This window comes from Dermacentor silvarum, chromosome 3 (genome assembly GCF_013339745.2).
Source record: "Dermacentor silvarum isolate Dsil-2018 chromosome 3, BIME_Dsil_1.4, whole genome shotgun sequence".
NCBI classification, from domain to species: domain Eukaryota; kingdom Metazoa; phylum Arthropoda; class Arachnida; order Ixodida; family Ixodidae; genus Dermacentor; species Dermacentor silvarum.
This window is the reverse complement of record NC_051156.1, coordinates 211,159,084-211,181,270: the sequence shown is the minus strand read 5'-3', so window position 1 is coordinate 211,181,270 and position 22,187 is coordinate 211,159,084. Positions and strand designations below refer to the sequence as shown.

Genomic DNA, 22,187 nt, shown 5'->3' with positions numbered 1-22,187 from the left:
ATGCTAAAACGACCGCGGCTCCAACTCTTTCTTCTTTTGCTGCTTTCCGCCGAAGTGTATTGGATTGGAATCGGCGGTTGCATTAGTTGATTCTTTCTGCGGAATCGGTGCATACTGCTAGCACAATGTTACGACACGCATTCCTTCGCATATGAGCCAGACCTATATATATATATATATATATATATATATATATATATATATATATATATATATATATATATATCCCTCGCGAATACACGCAGAATTGCCGCGCGACTGGCCAATCGAGGCACTTTGCGTGTATCCGCGGGCTTCTTTCACACCCGGAAGAACACATTTATGTAGCACGTATTCGGCAACAGAAAGCTGTATCAGTAGTTTTTCATGGTGCGCTACTTTTCTCATTGACACTTTGATCATTAAGACAGTACTTCGCGAGTTGGATAATTAATTACAATAACCTAATTAAATCTCAGTAACGAAAAAATTACTGGCGGCTACTCCACTGAACTGGAAACAATACGCACTAGGTTTGCTTCGCGTAACGCCGTTCCTCTTTTTTTAAAATCATGCTGCGTGATAGCTGGGACACCCTGTATATATATATATATATATATATATATATATATATATATATATATATATATATATATATACTGAACTGGAATAGCAGTACTCCAAATATGGTTCATTACGTTTTTTATTACTCGCCCAAACTGTGTTGCTCATGCTGTTTTTTATGGTTGCACATCATTGTGCTTGTTTTTCTTAGCTTGCAGTGTATAATTTTTTATTCTCGAACTTGCCAGATGAACTCCTTGTTCCCCCACTTCTTTTCTTTCTTCTTTTCTCTTCATTCTTACGCTGACCTGATTGCTTCGCTGGAGCGCAGATTGTACAAGGCCTCAGTCAGGCGCATGCTAGCGCCTTTAGTCCTGACCCTTCTGGTTTTCTGTAAGCAAAATGGAGAACTTGTGAATAAAAAAAAAAAAAGAAAGAACTAGAAGGGAACCGAGGGGCCCGATTTTTATTTATCATATCATAAGAAGCCAACAAACACACACACCAATGAAAACATAGGGGAAATTACTTGTACTAACTAATTGAATTAAAGAAATTATAAAGTAATGGATATGAAAGTGGATGAAAAAACAACTTGCCACAGGTGGGGAACGATCCCACGTCTTCGCATACGCGTGCGATACTCTTACCAATTCGTGCAGTAGTAATTGGTAACTGAAGCTAATCACATTTTGAATGAAGTACTTGTAATTATAATCGCTTACTTAACAGCGAAACTGTTCTTGGTCGAGCGTGCGCCGTCGATGACGGTGCCGTCATGCAGGAGCTGAGCCGGAGAGGTCACGTGACCCACCCGCCGGGAGGAAAGGAGCCGACTAATCGGAGCGCGCGCTGCGGAAGAGGAGGAGAGGCGCCGGGGTATATTAGCAGGTGTATGCACCGCGCGCTCTTCGCACGATGGACGGACGGCGCTCGGCGCGAGCGGCGTCCAGAACACGTGCCACACAGTGAAAACTGTCGAAACAGCGGAGATGTGGTCGTTCCTTAGATCTAAAACAAAGACCATGACAGCGAAAAAAAAAAAAAGGAAACATACGCAACAATCGCAGAAACAGAACGACAACTCCGCTGCTTCGACAGACTGCGCTTCATGGAACTGGCTGCATTTTTTTTTTCTGTGAGGGGTACAAGTGTGGTCTCATTTCCAGCACCATCAATGTGCAGCACAGGTAACCGTTGGCATAGCTAGGAATCTTTCTCGGGGGGGGGAGTGGGCTCGTGCACAGAAATTTCGGGGGGTGGGGGGATACATGTGCCCTTTCTTTACCTTTATTTTTATACAACGTGGTATGCTGAATCATTTGGGCTTTTCTGATCGCGATAGGAACCCCCCTCGCCCCCCCCCCCTCCTCCACTGATTTACATAAGAGAGTTGGAATTCACTGTCCATGCAGAATAGAACGATGGTTTGTTCCTTATACATAGTATAGTTGCACCAAGGAGGTTTTTAATCCTCCTTGAGGTGCACATATAACTGCATGCACAGGCTTGAGTCATGTCACGTACATGACGTCAAACTTATCGCCATGCGGTCTTGTACTATTTTAGGTGGAGCGAACATGTAACATATATTTATAATAAAGCAATGAAGAAACTACTTTTTTTTTTTTTAAGGCGGTCAACAGGAAACGCTTCACATGACAGACAGATAGACAAATAACTTTATTAAGGTCCTGAGGAGCCAGCCATTGGAGCCCCAGAGAAGCCCCTGGCTAGCTGTTGGCTAATCCCATGTTGGAGCCGGGAGGCCATGCCTCCCTGCTCTCTCACGGGCCATAAATAAAACTTTTAGCATATAAAACATTCATCCATATATTTATAATAAAGCAATGAAGAAACTATTTTTTAAGGCAATCAATAGGAAATTAACGCTTCACATGAAATAAAACTTTTAGCATATAAAACATTCATCCGACCCATTCTAGAATACGCCGAGATTGTTTGGGATCCACACACACTAACGAAAATCACTAAAATTGAGAAATTTCAAAGAAAATCAACTAGGTTTATTTTCAATTAGTACAGCTGGCGCACATCCCTATCATCTCTTCTAGAAACTGCAGAACTGGAAAACCTTGCACTAAGGCGTTATCAGGACAGAATGAAAATTCTCTGCTTACTCTATAACAGTCAGTTAAGAATAGATGATACATTACACATGTATTCTATCGGCTAGCCACCGCTGCAAGCGCTCTTATCACAACAAAAAGGTTAGCGATTTTTCCTGGAGGATCAACGCATTTAAAAATTCCTTTTTCCCACGCACGATTTCCGAATGGAACGCATTACCCACCACAACTGTTTACTGTCCAATGGTTTCATTATTTCTTTCTGCACTTTGTGAATAAACCAAAGCATTCATTCCTCATCTCTACCCGTCAAATCATGATTGTAAAAAAGCTTTTCTTGAGCTGTTCATTATGCAGATTCTTGTTCAATGTCTGCTATATTGTTTGATCTTATTTCATACTTCTGTTTTGTTCCAAATGCCCACTCCTGCTCAAGGCCTGGCAATGCCTCCTAAAATAATTATAGGAGGCGTTGGGCCTGGTAACAAGGCTGGCAGTACTAGTAAAATAAATAAACAATACCAGGAAAGCGACGGCAGAGGGCGATGGTGTTGCTCCTATTTCGCATCGATTACGCTACGGTAATTAATAACGGTAGTAATTACGGTGGCCTTTTAGCCACTGTAATTACACCGTGGTAGCCAACGTTTATATATGTTGGTGGTAGCCATGTTTCCTGCGTTAAGCAATTTTGCGGACACTACACCTTCCCCCTCCTCTTCCATCGCTGGATCTGATAAAAAGCTGAATATCTTTGCAGCCTCGGAACATAGCCTGGTATCTTTGCAGGGGTTTTACTGGCTATGGTCACGAACTGCATGCTCGGAAGTTCAACGTACGTTCTCAGATGCTGCGGTCGGTAAACTTTATGCATTTGACTGCACGTGACCCAAATTGGAGCCAATCAAGATGGTAGAATTTGATGGACACTTGCGGCCTCCGATATCGCACCGGCACACATTCGAGCTCGGAGGTCACAGTCCACTTCGTCGTTTTGCAAACTAGCTGATTACGCGTCGCTCGCGTTTGTGGGAGACGGGCTCGTACAAAAAGCGACATCTCGCAGTCCATGAGCACGTGAAAAGGGAGCCGAGTGGATCGTAAGCGATCAACTAAAACTGCCCGAACTGAAATGTCGGGAATAACACAGATCGCACCCTAGGGAACTAAATGCACCCTGGAAGCCTGAAGGTAAGATGTATTGTTCCAGTCTTCGCAGCGCTGGCAGAATTTGTGTAAGGACGTCCGACAGGTGCCGTGGAAAGGTGAATCACGCGAGGACAAGCAAGCAAAAATGCCGTGACCATTTCATCATCCTTGCCTTTATTTTTCACATAAGTATTTATAGAGTTTGCATGTACATCAACTAGGAGGACTCTTTCTGCAGTAACTACGAGTCGACAGACAGAATTCAATGTATACGCAATGAATAACTCGCTACGACTCGTTTTTAACACAACAAACACCAAGTAGGTTGTGTACACAGACGCCCGCATTGTTACATGCCCAAGAAAAGAAATACAACCTACGTATCCCTAAGCGTAAGCCTACACGTGCGCATGCTCGAAAATAAATACATAATCCAAACCTCTTATGAGAATACAGTATGTACAAACATCCACAACACTTGTCATTGTGATGCTCGTCTTATATACGTTTCACTTCAATGCACCATCTCACACACGGTGTCTCCCCATTTTTTTTTCCCTTACACACTTGCACACACGCGCACAAAGAAGGCAACTAAATAATACAGAGTGAAACCAATCCTTTACAGTGACCGTACACAGGCATAAGCACCTTGCATGTAGATTCTGTGTTGGAAAATTGTTAGTGTGCAATCTAGACAATGGGTGTCCACAATATATATTTTTTTCTTCTTTTGTAATTACAAGTCAGCAGCGGTTCACCAAATACTGGAGCTGTTCACAAGAATGAAATGCGAAAGGTACTTTTGCACTCAAGAGTGTGACATCAAGGATATCCGATTTCTTCTTTTTGTGCGTATTAGACTTTCACTGCAAGGGATCTTTCACAACAGGAATGATTTTTTTTTTTCGTGCGACAGGGAGGGGGATAAGAAAATAGTTGTCCGAGGGCCATCGTTCTATTGTTCTACCCCTTACGTCGTTGCGTTTTGTGCTGCTTGCTAATATATGGATTAAATGCAGCTACGGTTCCCTACATAATGCGCATGCAAAAAAATAGTTATTTCCCAAATTCACCCCCTACATTAGTGGGTTAAGTCAACTGTTTAACTGTCTTCGATATTTGGTTCACTGCACGAGAAGCAACGTCGAGGAAAATGCTTTATTTTTAGACAGCAGACACCTACTATGCATGAGAATGTGAGCACATCATGAAAGCACATGCCTTCAGCCAAAGGTGTCGCACTAACTAGCCAACACAAGATCTTTGTGCTCTGAGCTATCATGTCAAAAAAGTGGCCTGACAGCCCATACTACTAAAAGTCACAAGTGCAAAGATGTGCTTCTCACATTTGTGCTCTCGTCATGCCATAATTAGCAAGAAAAATGTTGCATCTTCGCTTGTGTGAGCTTGCGGCTCCATGGACAGAGTCCTTATGCTACTTTGGTGGTGCTGTTTTTACTGTTACAGTTTAGACACGGATGGAGAGAAAGGGACACAAGTGCCTTTCATCCCTGCTGCCTGCCTGCCTGATGATCTCTGTAACGATACATTAAACCAAACCTTATAAAGGATATGGAAAAAGTTGCTGAATATAGTTAAGGCTAACTAGCCTGCAGCAGCAACAGGTTATCCAGCAAGTGTATATTTGGTGGCAACTCAACACATGGGCACCGCTGTCAAACAGATGTCTACCATCACAGCAGCCAACAAAGCTCTTTCAGTCCACAGACAAGATGGTACTTTCACTTAAGAGTTGGCCTGAAACATAACTTGAAATGTGACATGGTGGAAAGGCTGGTACTACACAGTAGAAAGAACAGAATACCCCTTCAGAAGAAAAATACTATTACAGAATTGCCCTTAAAGTGCTAGAGAGACGTAACAGCTCAGTGCCGACATAGTGAACCTGTGCTCCTTCCTACACATGGCAATCACACGCTTATTTTGAGAAAAGTCGGGTGAAGTATTAGTTGTTCTCTACAAAGTGAATAAGCTTTTTTTACTCCTGTATTCACAAATAGATTCACCTCGAACACATTCCTAGACATCACTGAATAGAAGTGTCGCCAGTCCTCGTCAAAACTAATAGCCATCATGCCTAAACAATGCTCCTCCGCTTCTCTTTTTTTTGAGCAGATGCTGAAGGTGTCCAATCATGAAATTGCAGCTCAAAAATCGCGAGAAAGTGTTACCGTAGAGTAGTGACTACTTCAGTTGATGGTTGACACTGCACTAGGTTGAGTCGAAGAGCATTTGAGAATATGGGGGGTTAGCATTACTTTAAACTACTCTTCCCTGCTTATTTTAATTGTCTGGTGAACCGCTGCTGACAAGGAGAAAGGTACTTTCAATAAATCATGTTAGAAGAATGATGCAGACATTCTTGCACATCACACATGTTTTTTTTCTTCTATTTTGCAAGAGACCTTTAGAAACCTAAGTGCTGCAGGCACATCACAGGGTGATCCTGCCCCACCAACTGGAACACAAGAGCACTGACAGATAACAGACACCATGAGAGCTGCCAGTTAACCACGCACACATTTTCACGTCAATTCCGAGCCCTTTATAAATCATGTAAATCAGAAGAAAAGTCATGGACATCACAGTAAAGCATTCTTTACAACCATAAATGACGCAACATTCATATCTCATAAAGTCGTTCTAGGTCATTGTTATCTACCACAGAGGATTCCATTGAGAAACTGCATTCAGTAGGTTATAGCAGCAATGCTCTGCTTAGCAAACCAAGTGTGGCAATGATAGACTCGATCGCACTTTGCCAACCTAATTCAACCAACAGCGGAGCAAGCATGTGACTGAAAAACAAACGTCTCTGCTGAGCAGCAAGGCCGCACACAAGACAACACAAGCAGCACCCATTAAAAATATGACAAACGATTATAAAAAGATACCTCTATAGAAAAAGTAGGCGAAGTTGTTTACACAGGCAAGAACTTGAGCACAAAAAGTTTTTTTTTTTCTCTGTCAGCTACTAGAAACACTTTTTTTTTTTTCATGTGACACACACACTGTAGTCTATTATTATTTACAAATAGGTGCTTTTTTATCTCACATTTGGTACAACAGTAGAGCTCTAGTACTTATGTACAGCAAGTCCGTTTAGCACTGCCTCAATAAGATGCGACCACAAAATGTCAAGGGGAACCCAGAGCCCCTACACCAAGTTTTCTGTTAAGAAAATTGTGCTGGTCTGCTTCAGTGAGCATGGGCTCTTTGACCTCCCAAGGAAAGTGACCTCAGCGAGGAAAATTCAGTGAAGCAAGAAATAAACAACGCGATGATGTAAATTGCGAGTCTTCGTCAGCTGCTTTAAACAATGACACAAGGTTGACCCTCACAACCAAGCACCGTATATGCACAGCAGGGAACACTAAGAAAGGGAACATCTGACTTGCATTCAAGACAGTAAACTGTCATAGTGTATTTGCACTCAAATCCAGGAAGCGAAAAAAAGCAGGTTCTTCAATAGGATAGCAATCTAGCACGTACTAGTGAGCGAGGTCTCAGGCCACGCTTTTACCGCAAGAGTTGCTTGAGTGAAGGTTAGTTGTTCCCCTTTTTAATGTCCTACCCTGTACAGCAAAAAAAAAAAAAAAAAAAAACAGCAAGTCATGTTGCTTTCATCAAACTTTAAAGTTCAAGAGCTGGCAATGTGGGTAAGGTGCTCCTAGAAGAAACATACTGCTTAACAAAGCTGTCAAAAAGTTGCGCTACAAGTTGTTCGACCAAGCTGTGACGACGGCTATCTGCACAAACATGACAATCTAATATGCATGTTCATGTTATACAAATGATAAAAGCTCTACTTCGCTAAAACATCTGTCATAGTTGCTGATGAAAGGCAACCAAGTAAATAGGTATCACACTGTCGTCCACGCAGTGTACACAGCAATGTGTGACCACTGGTCACGGGCATGGATTTTTCTTTGCCGTATATTTGTACACAACAAACGAAAGTAGCAAGCTAGCGTTTTCACGCAAGAAGCCACAAAACACGGAAGTATGAAAGATGCACCAAAATAACTGCAGTCACACAACTGGCAGGTTGCAGCATTTCATAGGCTGCTACAAATCCAGTTTGATATATACAGTGGCATAGGTTTTGGTTCGGACAATTTTAAAAGAGGACATGCACTTACCACTGCTTTGCTTTCACTCAAATTTCACAAGATCCCATTTTCTGGTCTACGCCATTCAATAAAACACCTGGCATCTTTGCTGGCTAATGGTGTCCAGAAAGAAGTGAAAAACCACCGTTGTACGAGCATCTCGTTGTTGAAAAGACGAGCTGCTGCATATTAGGTTTACTGCCTGTGAAAGTCTATACAACTGTTATACTAAACATTGTGGACCAAAATATGCAACAATGTTGTGAAATTTGAGTAGAAATGAAAGTGCTAAGTGTTCAGTCTTTTAAAGTTGTTAGAGTAGAATGCAGGTCACCTTATAGAACCAAGGGTGCAATCAGAGATGGCCATTTAAGATTGCAGTTAATTGTCTACGTCACACAACTTATTATCAATTCAATTTTGCAACTATAGTTCCATCATTAAGAGGCAACTTGTTGCCTGGGCAAACCTACCACGCTAACGTGGTGTAGACAGGGCCCATTACTGCACACCAATAGGCCTGTGAACATGGTGAATGTTCCTGATCCAATAACTTAAAATAGTAGGGGCCACAAACACAGACCTGACCGGAAAGCGAGCATTTAAGTAACAAGCTTCGATGCAGGTGCGATTCGAAATGACAGCATAACAATCAAAATAAAAGAAGTGTCAGACTAAAAACACGTTCCTTTTGCAGTTATAAACAGTGCTACAAATGCATCGAAAGCAGGATAGGAACAAAAAATAAAGTTACCATGTTCAAGGAGACACTGGAGTCTACACAAAGAACTGTCAAGAAGGCTTGCATGAAGACCCTGTCCTCATGTCACATGTGATACTTTAGATGAAACGTTTTTAAAGCTTTTGCAGGAGAGATGAGAGAGCTGCAGTGTCATAGACTGGGTGAGGACTTGGACATGCACATCAACGAAAAGTGATAAGGTGGGTGAGAGAAACCTTAAAAAGCGACAGTGCAAAAGACATCCAGTATCGGAAACAAACTGCGATGTGGGAGCTGGTTTTCCTTCATGCCTTTCTTGTGCCCTTTTTTCTAGTAATGGTTCTTTTGTCCTTTGCCTAAACAATGTTCTAATTTGGGACATCGTTTTGCGGCAGCCAGATTTACCATCTTGAGCCCTGCTTTTGCAAGCGAGAAGCTATGAAGCACCGAAGTGAATTTACATCCTGTCACTTGTGTGCTGGCATGCAAGTAAACTGACCCTAACAAAGTGCCTACCAGGTATACCTACCCGAGTTCAATGTTTTGGAACCGGTAGTGTGATCGGTAAACTGCGGGTGGGACTAAAATAACGCTGGTGCTGTTAATATGTGATATCTGAGGATAACAGTCATCCCCAGTTTTCAAGCTCTGAAGTTGTGAATGTGCAACACCTATTTTACAGTTATTTTGTCAACTGTGGTCAAAATGCAATGCGGACCAGGTACTTCTGACTAAATGTGTATGTAACTAATAGACCAGTGCTGCGCCAGCAGATAGAAAGGAATAAGACCTTTGACACTCATAATGTGCCTGCAGGGCTTCTTGTGAGCTGGCTATGTCTAGTAACCAAGTACCCAGGTGCTTGCTATAATAACTGAAAAAATGTTCAGGCCTGTATTTTGCTCTCTTTTCCAGTACCTGCCAAATATATACTTTAAGGTGGCGGTCCCACTCCGGCGGCACGAGCCCCCCGTTTTCAGTACTTTTGGAGCAACCGTGGCGGCTCTTCTACTTAAGATATGAAGTTGTCGTATAAACCATAAAAAGCTTAATTCTTGTCGATTCCCACTATATATAATATAAAGAAATTGATTGGTGTGATTTAGAAATAAATGTTCAAGAACAAGCATGAGATACATGGTTTTTGCGAACTGTGTCTCAGTTGTGACCATATTTAGAAGAAACTGCTGCACTTACTGCATTGCGGCTTGCTCTGTAGCTTTAGGACATTTTTATCTAGTTCCTAGACGTAGCAAATTAATTTTGAATTTTTACTTTTTGGATAATTTGTTTTTGAAAATTGCCAAATATTGCAATCTTCTGTTGTAAACAGCCCGGCAACTACATGCTCAAGGAAGCTACATTTTGGATAAAGTAGAGTTCAAAGAATTTACATTTAGGACGCAAAATTTCATTCATGTAACTTTATTAGTTTTCCTAATAATGCGGCCGAAAATAAGCAATATTTAGAATTCTGGTTTTATTTTTGCCCATTTTTGCGGGAAGGTAATAAAGCTACGAAGCTGCGCTTTAAAACTAATAAAGTTACATGAATGAAATTTTGTGTCCTAAATGGAAATTCCTTGAACTCTACTTTATCCAAAATGTAGCTTCCTTGAGCATGTAGTTGCCGGGCTGTTTACAACAGAAGATTGCAATATTTGGCAATTTTCAAAAACAAATTATCCAAAAAGTAAAAATTCAAAATTAATTTGCTACGTCTAGGAACTAGATAAATATGTCCTAAAGCTACAGAGCAAGCCGCAATGCAGTAAGTGCAGCAGTTTCTTCTAAATATGGTCACAACTGAGACACAGTTCGCAAAAACCATGTATCTCATGCTTGTTCTTGAACATTTATTTCTAAATCACACCAATCAATTTCTTTATATTATATACAGTGGGAATCGACAAGAATTAAGCTTTTTATGGTTTATACGACAACTTCATATCTTAAGTAGAAGAGCCGCCACGGTTGCTCCAAAAGTACTGAAAACGGGGGGCTCGTGCCGCCGGAGTGGGACCGCCACCTTAACCATGCCCATAATTTAGCCGCAGCTTTTGATATCTGCAAATCCCACTTTACAAATTTCCACTGTGACTATACTAGCAGAGGAGAAAAAACGAGTTTTTATTATGACACCAGCTGCTTGAACTATACAACTGTGTCTGCAATGTGCATTCTAAAAGCAATGTTAGTTGTACTTAAGCTCAACTTTAGACTAAAGCAGGCTTGAACCTTGTGCATACCTTAACTATCAAAGTGTGGTCTCAACCGCTATTCCTCAGCGCCATACTCTCAATGTGCTAACTGGGCATGTCCTAGCAATGGTGGAATGTTAAATGAATAGTGATACAATAAGGCAGCAATGTAGCACAGTACTTGGCAAACAACTGTAAAATACATCAGTTCAGTGGCAGATGCCCTAGGGGATAGGTGGCTGAAACAAACAAGCAAAATTTCAAGTTCCACAGCAGAAGGTTGCATTGCACCACAAGACAAGCGACACAATGTCTGTGGATGAACTTCACAACATGTGGTGCTTTTGTGTTCATTTCAGTAAGCTTGGATGCAGCTCACCAGCGCACATATTACTGCAGTATGTTTAGAAGCCTCAACATGATCAGATGTCAAGATGGCCTGACCAGCACATTCCCCTTGGAGACAAATTAAAAAAAAAGAAAGGATAAATTTTGTAAAAAGGAGAAGTGATCAACTACAACACAGCAAGCTAATGTGCAGCTGTTTTGGCCACTTCAAGATGCCCTTCAGCACTTTCGCTATTTCAGCCTTGCTCCCCATGTTCCTCGACTTACATGACTTCAACTCCAAAATGTAAAGGACAAAGCCCCCCCCCCCCCCCCTTCCACCTCTTCCTCCCCCCTCAACTGCACTTTAGCACAGTTGCTTAGTCATTCCTTAGCTAAAAACCCTTATAGTGAGGCCCTCTGAACTTAAGACCCAAAGACACTGGGAGTCAAGAAGCGTTTGTCAAGCAACTCCTTGTCCCAGGAATTGCACATAACTGTTACTGGAGGCCCCTCCTCAACTGCGCTTTTGTACAGTTACTAGATTTCCGTGCTAAAATCTCTCGACGAGGTCCTGCCAACGTCAACTGAATGACACTAGAGTGGGGAAGCATATCCTAAGCAATTTCTCATTCCAGGAACTGTGGAGAACTATTACTGAAGTAAAGCACCGTGTCTAGTTTAGTCAAGGGACATTGCCACTCAACATTAGGCGGAGTAAGTAGAGGTCGAGCTTTGAGTCGAGGCCTGTTTGCGATTATGGAGCTAGAGCAATGCAGCATTTTGCATTCAAAAGCGATGAAGTTCATTCTCCACTAACAGGAGGAGTTGGCACTTCGAAAACCCATAGCCACCACAGTAGGAGAGGAACTGCAACCGGGCAATGCCAATGAGACCGCACCTCACTAGATCTTGCCCCCACCAAGTTTAGGTTAATGAACCACGCGAGGGAATTCTGCGCTCTTCCAAACTAACTGCACTGACAAGCAGACCTCCAAGAATAAAGAGAGCTTCGCGACACCAGCATCAGATAAAACTGCCTCCAGAAACTCTGAACGGGGGAAGCTCGGCATGTACTTTGACATGAAGGTTTGTTGATCCCAAAACCTGACACAACACGCTTCAAGAATAACACATGGCTCCACTTAGGCTAAAGGCAACTGAAGCGATGTGTGAACACAGAAACTTAGCGGAAAAGACTACAGACGTGGATCATGTCAATCATGTATCTGCCCATTTAACTGAAAAAAAAAATAAAAAATCATAGATTCCTGAACTGATTACACAATGAGAGCAGCTTCACTTGCACCTTTTAAGGAAGTGGGCTTGAAGTTGAAGTAAAAAAACATGGCTTAATACCACGTCTTCCTTGAGCTCAAAGCTGCTCGCATGAAACGGACAACACCTCATAACTTCCGCATCCCTGCCCTTCTGGGTTGATGCCAACCTTAAATGCAGTAACACTGTAATGGTAAAACGTCCAACAATATGAACGCGTCCGGCATCATGAATGGCTGAGAAGTGTGAAACAGTTCCTTCTAATGAACACTACAGCCTCAGTTAATGACTTGTGCATCAACACCCGCCACTTTGCAAGCAGCAGCAGTAGTGAGTGAATGATAGCTTGAAACTGAAGATGTTATTGAGGAACTTAAAAGCACAATGAGAGTAAAGTGTGCCATTGCCACAAAGAAGCACACCTACCATGAACCAGGGCACGGACAATCCATCAAACAAATCAGAGGCCACACACTCGGCTGCGTCTCCAATGTCACACTGTCTTGGTGGAGGGCCACTACCAATGCTTTATAACATAGGATACAGTTAAATCTGCTTTTCCCTTCGAATCTAAACCCAAGGATCTGAAGCCCCCACCACCTCACGCATTTTAACATGGCTTTCTTTACAGCACCACTACAATATTGACAAGAAAGAAAAACATTCCGTCGTCGCATTGAGAAATTACTTAGCTTCTGGTTCCTATAACATAGATTTGTCAGTGGAAATATTGTTAGCAACACATTTCACAGGAAGTGCTCAGTTTGTTGCAACTGGCATCTGCACTCCCTACCTAAACAAGCAAACCTTAAAACGAAATTCCTTCCCTGTTTTTGACGGAACATGGAAAAAAGGAAAGGAACAGGGAACAACGAGCTCGTGAGTTCCAGGCTTACCAAACACCACAAAGAATGAAATGAATGAAGAATGAAACAAAAGCAAGTCTACTAGAAACACAGGGGGCCCCAAGCTTGCCACAGCGTGCAACACGGAATGTGACAAACACTAAGATTCCTTTAAAAAAAAACAGTACGGTGGCTTTCCCTCGACACAAAGAAAAACTGACAAGACTGCTGAGTTGCCGAGTCCTGTTGATCTTGTACAGTCGAACCTTTTCATAATGAAGTCACATCCGAAATATAAAATACCTTCACTAAACCTGATATTCACTACATGCTGATATGCTTTGGACTATCTTCATTATATTTGATAATTCGTTATAAGTCGAACCTAGATACAACAAACATGGACATAACCAATTATAAAATATAACCAGGTAAACATAAAATCTTTTTCATCAATATTAGCGTGTAACAAATACAGTAGAACCCCGTTGATACATTTCTCAAGGGACCGTGGAAAAAAATGTGACAGCCGGGAAAATGTAACTTTGAGGAAGGCCACCAATCACCACAGCTATGTCAGAAACAGCTCTGAATGGCTGCCAGTACAGTTATTAGACGTCTCAGCGCTTGTACTGTGACCAAGGATGGTGCTTGTGCACGTGTATAATTAAGCGACATGTACAATGTGTCACAACAGTGGCCCCTTTCAACTCTCTTGACCGCAATATTTTGCTTACACTTCACTGCATAACACGGCTCCATTGCGACGAAGCTGACTTAAGAGAACCAGCGATTATGCTACGCATATAAGACCCTTGCAGGCTCCAAAATATATGTAACGCTGCACTCGATGGATCTGGCCCAGTGTGTGTGGTTCCCAGTAGGCTTTAACTGATGCACACTTCACTTCGGGTGCTTCGCCAACTGCTCTGTGCACATGTGCAGTGCCGAGCTTGTTGTCACTTACTGCAACGTGCCGGTAGCTTGTTGCAGCATACAAGCTAGCTGCACTGCTAAATTTACATTACTGCTACGTTCAAACGCAACGTAAGATGCAGGAACATTACAGATTGGCAAACGTATCAAGGGGAACATAATACATGGAAGTCAATGGGACTTAGGTCAGACCGCAAAAACGCGACGTAGCAGCGAGGAATGTATCAAAGGGGTTCCCTTTACATGCTCATAATGAATATCAGATATCATGAATATATTTTTATATCAGATGTGACTTTAATTATAACATGGTCTGAATGTATCTATGCTTGTTTTATTGACGTTCAACTGCATCACAGTACTGTTCACAGTAGTGATTACAAGTTGACAAATCAGCTAGCGTCCTGTTTTCCTAAAATGACTCAACCCCCCCAACTTTTAATTTTAAATGCAGCAAACCTCACTAAAACTGGTGAAGCAAATGCCAAGAAAAACTATTTCTCACTCCCCACGGACTTAGATAGGAGCTCTTCAAGTAGAGCTTCCTTCTTATTAATAATGAGCATCATCGTCGTGTCTGGGCAGCTTAGCTACACGAGTCAAATTTGACTGCTTTTGAAAGGGCATCAAATGATAAGGAGGTCATGAAGGTAGAGCACAGTAGCTGGAACGAGGAACGAGGAAGGGCCGGTCACAGCCGGCACCTAAAATGCCGACTCGGCCGAGCGGGACAAGTGAGTCGGGTGTGACGGGCTCCGGGCGAGGCGTTTCTTGGGCAGCCTCTGCAGCTGCACCTGCAGCTTGGCAAATGCTGGCCGATCCTGGGGCTTGTATGACCAGCACACCATCAGAAAGTCCTGCAGTGCGATGGGCAAGAAGAGGGAGATTTGTAGCAGCTACCATGAAAAGAACACTTCATTAATTAAGAGAGTTTTCAAGGACTTTCAAGGACTACAGCTGGAAAACTGTCTTTAACAATAAGCAAACATTTTTATTGTGATTAGCATTCTTAGAATAGTTTATGCACTTTACGGTAGCTATCTATCAGTGTCTCTAACCATTTTCCCACCAACACTGGGTAGTCCACGGCCTAATGAGAACAGCAGTGGGCTGCTGTGCTGAGGAAAATAAGCTCGAAATTAACCAGCGCACCAACTTTGATAACTGGGCATGTGCTGCTCTTCAATGAAACTCTATGACGCCAACTTGGGTCACTGGGCATGCACCACTGGGTTACCATTCTTCAAGAACAAAAATCATCCGTTGAAATTTTGCCGGAGGTGAGCGGAATTGAACCCATGTCATATATATTCACACGTGCGTTGCGCTAGATGGTGCAGCATGTCCAGTGGGAAGCGTGAGACAGGATCCGGCTGCACACGCCTCATACACAATTCATTCCTTCAGTGCTAATCACATTACCGTCAACATACATTGTGAGATGGGTTATTTTTATGTTGCACACAAACAAAATAGTTAAACCTTGATGTAACAAACTTCAGTATAAGAAAATTCTCAATATAACGAAGTATTTAACTTTTCATAACCTCTTGTCCATAGAACACCATGTTCTTCTTCTTTCTGGGGTTTTACGTGCCAAAACCAGTTCTGATTATGAGGCATGCCGTAGTGGAGGGCTCTGGATTAATTTTGACCACCTGGGGTTCTTTAACGTGCACTACAACGCAAGCACATGGGCGTTTTTGCATTTCGCCTCCATCGAAATGCGGCCGCCGCAGCCGGGATTCGATCCCGCGATCTCGTGCTCAGCAGCGCAACGCCTTAGCTGACTAAGCCACCTCGGTGGGTGTTGAGCACCATGTATTTAGAACCTGAATATTTATAATAACGAAGTGTTTTATCGAAGTCAGAACCGCTGCCATTTGGATTTTCTTGCAGCCTCGAACTGGCACTCTCGCACGACAATCCACTGGCAGTCGTAGCCGCCAAAGCAGCAACGCTGGGCCTAGCTGCTTTGACATTCTCTACCAAGCTTCTAACTGTTCGGTGTCGTGTTTTTCATGGAAAGATTTCGCCGCCGACTCCGTCTTTGTAACCCTTGATGACGGCTTCAAAGTGCTGAAAGAACCATTACATAATGCCAATTCTTGAAAGTCAGCTTCGCCGCAATACAGCCGTCTTACACAGTGAAGCATACGTGATGTATCGCGGTGAAGCATACTAAGAGTGGAAAGGAACAACTGTCACGGGACACAGTATGTATTTAATTATACACACATGCACCCGCTCTCTCCAATCACAGTACGAGCACCGATACGCCTAATATGTGTACTGGCAGGCCTTCAAAGCTTTTTTGGACGTGCCTTTGGCGATTTCAGCTTTTGGGGGCAGTAAGTAAATGGCATGCATTCATTTTTTCGGACTGCCCGAATCTTTTTATGTTTTCGCAACCCCTATGGAGTCCTAACATGGGACGTTGACTGTACCTTGATGTCCTGTGAGGCTTGGATATTGGCCAGTGACTGCTTTATGCCCTTGGCCACCTGCCAGATGATGGACTCGGAAGGTTGACCTCGGAAGGGCCATTCCCCACACAACAGTTCGTACCACACCGTCCTGCACCGTCAAACAAGTAAAGGGAGACACAGGAGTTGAGGACATACAATAGACAAAGAAATTTACAGCAGCAGCAGCAGCTGTCGGCTAAATAGGTAAGAGAGAGAAACAACTTTTATTGAAAACGGCAAGTGTCGCCGCAGTTTGGAGTGTTCGGCAGCACCGGTGTCAACGTAGTCAGCTCTGGTGCGGTGGTATGAAGAGGAAAAAGAAAAGCTGAGCTCGCCAAGCCAAACCTCCGGGTCCAGTGGACAAAATCCGAGTGGTCATCCCCTTTCTTCTGAGCGTGCATCATGAACAAGCACCCCAAGGTTGCTGACGAGGTTCAGCAGAAGCTGGCAAGTTTCAACGCTGCCTCCTTGAAGCACACCGAGACCCAGGAGAAGGTACTTCTTCCTTCCAAGGAAGACAATGAGCCGGAGAAGGAGCACAAGCAAATGATTGAAGGCATCGAGATCTTTGACCCCTCGAAGCTGAAACATGCGGAGACCAGTGTTAAGAACCCACTGCCGACCAAGGAAGTCATAGAGCAGGAGAAAGCTGCGTGAAGAGCTGCACTAATGCCAACACAACCGATGCCAAGAGAAACAAATAGGTAAGAGATTCCACACAAGTGTCAAATGTTTTGACGATATGAACAAGATGAACAAGCAAGTGATTTGTTATCAATTTGACATCTCTGGCAAGAAAATTCTCTAGAAAGTGACCCACTCTGAGCTGAAACCAATGCTGCAGCTCATACTGTGGCTGAGTACAAAGCAGATTTCAGATGCGTAAAATGATGCATGCTATGAATAGGCTCCAAATACACGTGGATTCCGCACATAAATAAACTCTCCAAATTCAAGGCACTCATTTCTTTCATTATAATAATTGTTAAAAAACATGGCTTTACGAGGTATACATACAGTAATTGCATTTATACTAGGGGTGTGCGAATGCCGAATAGTACATTTGGAATTGAATATCGAATCGAATCAAGAAATAAAGGCCGAATATTGAATGGAATATCGAATATCAGAGAAAGTTTCACAAAATTTAATGCTTATAAATTCTGGGCAAGAAAAAAACGGTGCTGCACATGCTGAAGAGTCTCCTAGAATTGCATAGCAAGAATGTGTAGCAAGCTATCATGTTACTTATGTACATATAAATCAAGATATACAGTCAGGTCTACTCTTATTAAAGGGAACACCAAATTAATGTGCCAGCTCCGATTACAGCTCAGCTTTAGTTATGGAGGTCTGGAATTTCTGTTGTGCAGAATTAAGTGCTTTCTTGCTCTTAAACTAAATCAATTAGTGACGTTAATTTGTACTGAATTCAATTGTACCGAACGTTCTCAGTTTTAGAGGACCTATGTTTTGCGGTAATATTTTATTTATTACATAAAAAGTTTTGCTTTCCAGTTTTTCTCCAAAAAATAGAATGGCTGTCCCAACTTTATGGCAGGTGGGTATCGAATATCGTAACGCCAATCGGTGTGACAGACAACATGACCGCGCATCACGTGACTCAATAACCGCTCCACAAGTAGCCGACACCAACGGTAAAGAGCAGGCGCAATCCACGCAGTTTCATTGTCAGGTTCCACGCATGATTTGCCACCTGTCAAAGACTCCGTGATTTAGAGGGTCACGGCAAGTTCACGCGACGCCCTCCCCTCTCCCCTCCTCCTTCTCCCTTTGCTCATCAGCTGTCCACGGAAATATATGCAACTAGGTTAAGACACATTCGCGCCCACCGTGCTAACCCAAGGGTAGTCTTTAGCCGGGTTATTGCTCGAAGCTACACCAAGACACTGATGTACGTCTGCAAATGGCGTCGCAGTAACGAGAGACCACTGTACGGTGTTTCACAAAGATGGCGGCCGCAAACAACTTCTGTACACTTTTCATTTGCGAGGCGGTTTGTCAGCTTTCCGAGTGTTGCGTGGCTGCTGCGAATACATCTGAGTCGATTCGGCACCAAACCGTGACTTAAGTTGCGGACGCCCGATGAAACAGTGCCGATTAAGCCAAATGGCATAGGCGATGTTTACTGCAATTTGATGGTGGTAATTTGATGAGTGCAATTTGATGAATGGTAACGGGCTGCCACCCGTCGCGGAATGCTTGTCGCTAATATTGCCGTGCCCCTGTCTGCATCGTGCCACGATAGTGACGACAAAGACAATTTGCTTCGAGAGTGCGCGCAGGCTCAATAGAAGAAGACTGTGTTCCTTATTCGCGGGTGTGCCGATAGAGTGCGACAAGACAACCTCTTACAATTAAAGCTCCCGCTCTCAGTGAACCGTGACAATATGTTCGTACGGGTGCCTTATCAGCTGTGTTCGGTCCCAAGATCACATGTGCAGGTTAGATTGATGGCTGTGGAAGTGGCGTGAAGTTCGGCGACAAACTTCACGATGCTCCTTTTACGGCGAAAACGAAGTGAAACGCTCGCTTGGGCGGCATTGAGCACGAGGGGCTCCGCGGTGACATGAGATGAGCACTGTGCGAGTCTTTACCCCGAATATATCGGATATTCAACAAATCAAATGGTAGATATTCAATTCGTGGATCATATTCTTCCAAGCTTTCACTATTCGATTCGATTCGGTGATATTTGAGTATTCGCACACCACTAATTTATACATGCAGTTACAATGGTTAGGAGAAATGAGCAGGTTTTCTGTGTATCACTGCTTAACTACAATAGAGTGTAACTGAGTTTAAGTTTAACCATGGTCTGCAGGCCCATGCCTAACTTAGTTTAAGTATTATACAACTTTACAGGGGTGCTGAAATTAAGTTTTGTTGGACCAAAAGGCTATGCAGACAGCAATTCAAGCACCCAAACCAGTGCCATGTACTCCTCTGCTCTATTTACACATATACGTACTAAAAAATTTGACATGGCAGAGATAGACGCATAGTCTCTTCTATCAATAAATGGTTCAAGTGTTTGGTTTGCCTTTAACAGAACCATTGTGGCTTCCGTGGACAGACATTTCTGGCCCACCACACCTGACAACTATTTTCTTGTTTATCTAAACGAAGTCTCAAGCAGAGGAGCTGCCACGGATGTCGGACTGCATTTGCAGGTCATTTTGTAGCACAAAAAAGTACGAACAACTAAGAACATATCCTTACAGCTTCCATAGAGCAAGCAAAACTGCTCACCCAAAGGCATAGATGTCGGAGGCGGTGGCAAAAGGGAGGTCATCAGCGTCGTGCTGGTTGCCCGCCCGGAGACAACGCACGACTTCGGGGGCCAGGTAGCAGAGCCAACCCTGGGGAATCGTCAACCAGTCTCCCTTCCTGCAAGCAATCGCAGCGCAATATGCAAGTGACGCTTTATAAACAAACCACAACTGACATTTACTTAGAGCAAGAAATGAAGCATTAACACGGTGGACACAAGAAAGGTGAATGGTCAAATGATATGTACTGTCCCTTTTGTGCCTGTCATGTTAACACTACGGTTATTGCTTTAGGTATGAACCGACTACATTAACTAGCCAACAACCTAACCAATTAGCTCGAGAACAAATTTTATCAAGACATTAATTAACTATGTTTGCGCAAGACGAAAGCTTTAAGTGGGAATCACAGCTCCTTTTTATTGGGAGTCCCCGCCACATACCATATAGACTCATGTAAGAGCTGCACATATTTTTAGGATATTGCATGAAAATGTGAAGGTAACCTTTCAACATAATTTTATTTAGGGAGTCAGAATAAAGCTACAAAAAACACGAAAATGTAGTTTTATCTTTTTTCATTTTAACTACACATTTCATCCCGAAAGATAACCAGTTGTTCTTAACAAAAATGAAACCTTACACACTTGTACCTGAGCAAAGAGAAATCACACTGACATGTGCTTGCGGCTAAGCTCAACACTGATAAGCAGGCACTGTGGCACGTTTTTATTATCTTTTGTTTTTGTTTCAAAGGACAATGACTTGGTTTGCCTCTTAAATGTGAAGGCTGCAGCTGAAACACAGGTCAAATCTACAAGTGTTCTAGACTTGCCAATTGCTGCGACTTACCGGTTTCCTTGGCAGAGCTTGGTGACTGAGAAGAGGCCAAAGTCGGTGATTACCACTTTCCCATTTTCATAGAAGATGTTTTTCGTCTTGAGGTCTTTGTGAACTATGCCCCGGGCATGCAAGTAGCCCATCCCCTGGTAAATAAACAATATGTTAGTCCCAAGGACACTAACACATCTCAAGTTGAACAACTGTTAATATTTTCCAGTGAAAGAATGCCATACATTAATGCGCACGAACTGCTCCTGCATCTTACCACGCACTCTTTAATTACAGCCCTTGAAAAAGTAAATAAATAACCCATGCACATAATCCATTTGAGTAACCCATCAACAATGTTCAAATATTTATGCAAGCAACTTAACACTACTGTCAAGAAAATTCAAAACTCCAAAAGCAATTTTGCATGCTGTCATCACTTTCATTTCTGCTCTCTAAAAGAAAGCATGGTGCAGGTCCATGGCAATGCGCAGCACATTGCCATGAACCTGTACATGGCTGGAACCCGCTATTTTGTACACAATTCATTCAATTTTCGGTGGAGGCTATTCACACTAAGGACACATCATGCATGAATGAATGATGCACCCTTGTGCACTGACTCCCATAGTCTTTTTTTATTGTTATCTCAGCTGCTTCATATTTTGTTCATTAGCAAAAATTTTGCACCCCTTCCAACTACTAACATCCTGCCATATCCACATGTAGCTCAATGCAGTTAGCGTTAATCGCTAACTGCCATGAAATTTCACTTTGGCTCCATTGTTCATGTATGAGTATTATACACCGTATTTGCACGTAAATAACGCAACCCCAAATACAAACACGAGAGCTAACCTTCGGTCTCTCAGGAAAAAAAGAAAACATTACGAATATACATGTCACGAACCCGAATGTAACTCGAGGCGCATTCTGAAGCCGGGAAATTTCGAAAGAATTAAAAAAGAACTCGCGTTATATTTATGCAAATATGGTACTGTACTTAAGCAAGCTCAGCAAAGTTGCACCAGCTGGTAATTTTCTCATTTGTAACAGCCATGAAACCCAAGCAGACAATGCATGTGAATGGTGGTTAGCTGATATGACACAAATCTCGGATGTCATGCCGAGGTGCCACTCTGGCTCTCAGCATACTGGGTTCCGCATTGTTACTGGCAAACTGTTATTGCGTCTTTCCGTTTATTGCTTTTGTTGTTTTGGTATCAGAAATGTCTATACTCATGAGCTTTTCATGACGTATCTACTCGCAGTTTAAATGTAAAATTTTGCACTTGCACTGAGGCTTCTGTAAAGCTAAGCTAACTGAAACTGTTTTCTATGCAGTCCAAAACTTTGTTGCAGTTGGCCT

General features: G+C 42.7%; 2 protein-coding genes across 2 annotated transcripts in view; one reads left to right on the top strand and one right to left on the bottom strand.

Moving 5' to 3' along the window:
• Positions 1 to 11,525: 11,525 nt before the first annotated feature.
• The window catches only part of LOC119446609 (kinase suppressor of Ras 2), a 41,187-nt gene continuing 30,525 nt past the window's right edge, over positions 11,526 to 22,187 (bottom strand). The window contains exons 16-19 of the mRNA XM_037711084.2: positions 20,840 to 20,973; positions 19,968 to 20,105; positions 16,674 to 16,803; positions 11,526 to 15,083 (exon numbers count right to left, since the gene is read on the bottom strand). Coding sequence (XP_037567012.1) covers positions 14,931 to 15,083; positions 16,674 to 16,803; positions 19,968 to 20,105; positions 20,840 to 20,973 — 555 coding nt within the window. The 3' untranslated portion in view covers positions 11,526 to 14,930. The remainder of the gene's footprint in view (positions 15,084 to 16,673; positions 16,804 to 19,967; positions 20,106 to 20,839; positions 20,974 to 22,187) is intronic.
• LOC119446610 (thymosin beta-4) lies at positions 16,924 to 17,411 on the top strand. Its single transcript, XM_037711085.2, has one exon. The coding sequence runs from the start codon at positions 17,097 to 17,099 to the stop codon at positions 17,349 to 17,351; it is 255 nt and encodes an 84-aa protein (XP_037567013.1). The 5' UTR covers positions 16,924 to 17,096; the 3' UTR covers positions 17,352 to 17,411.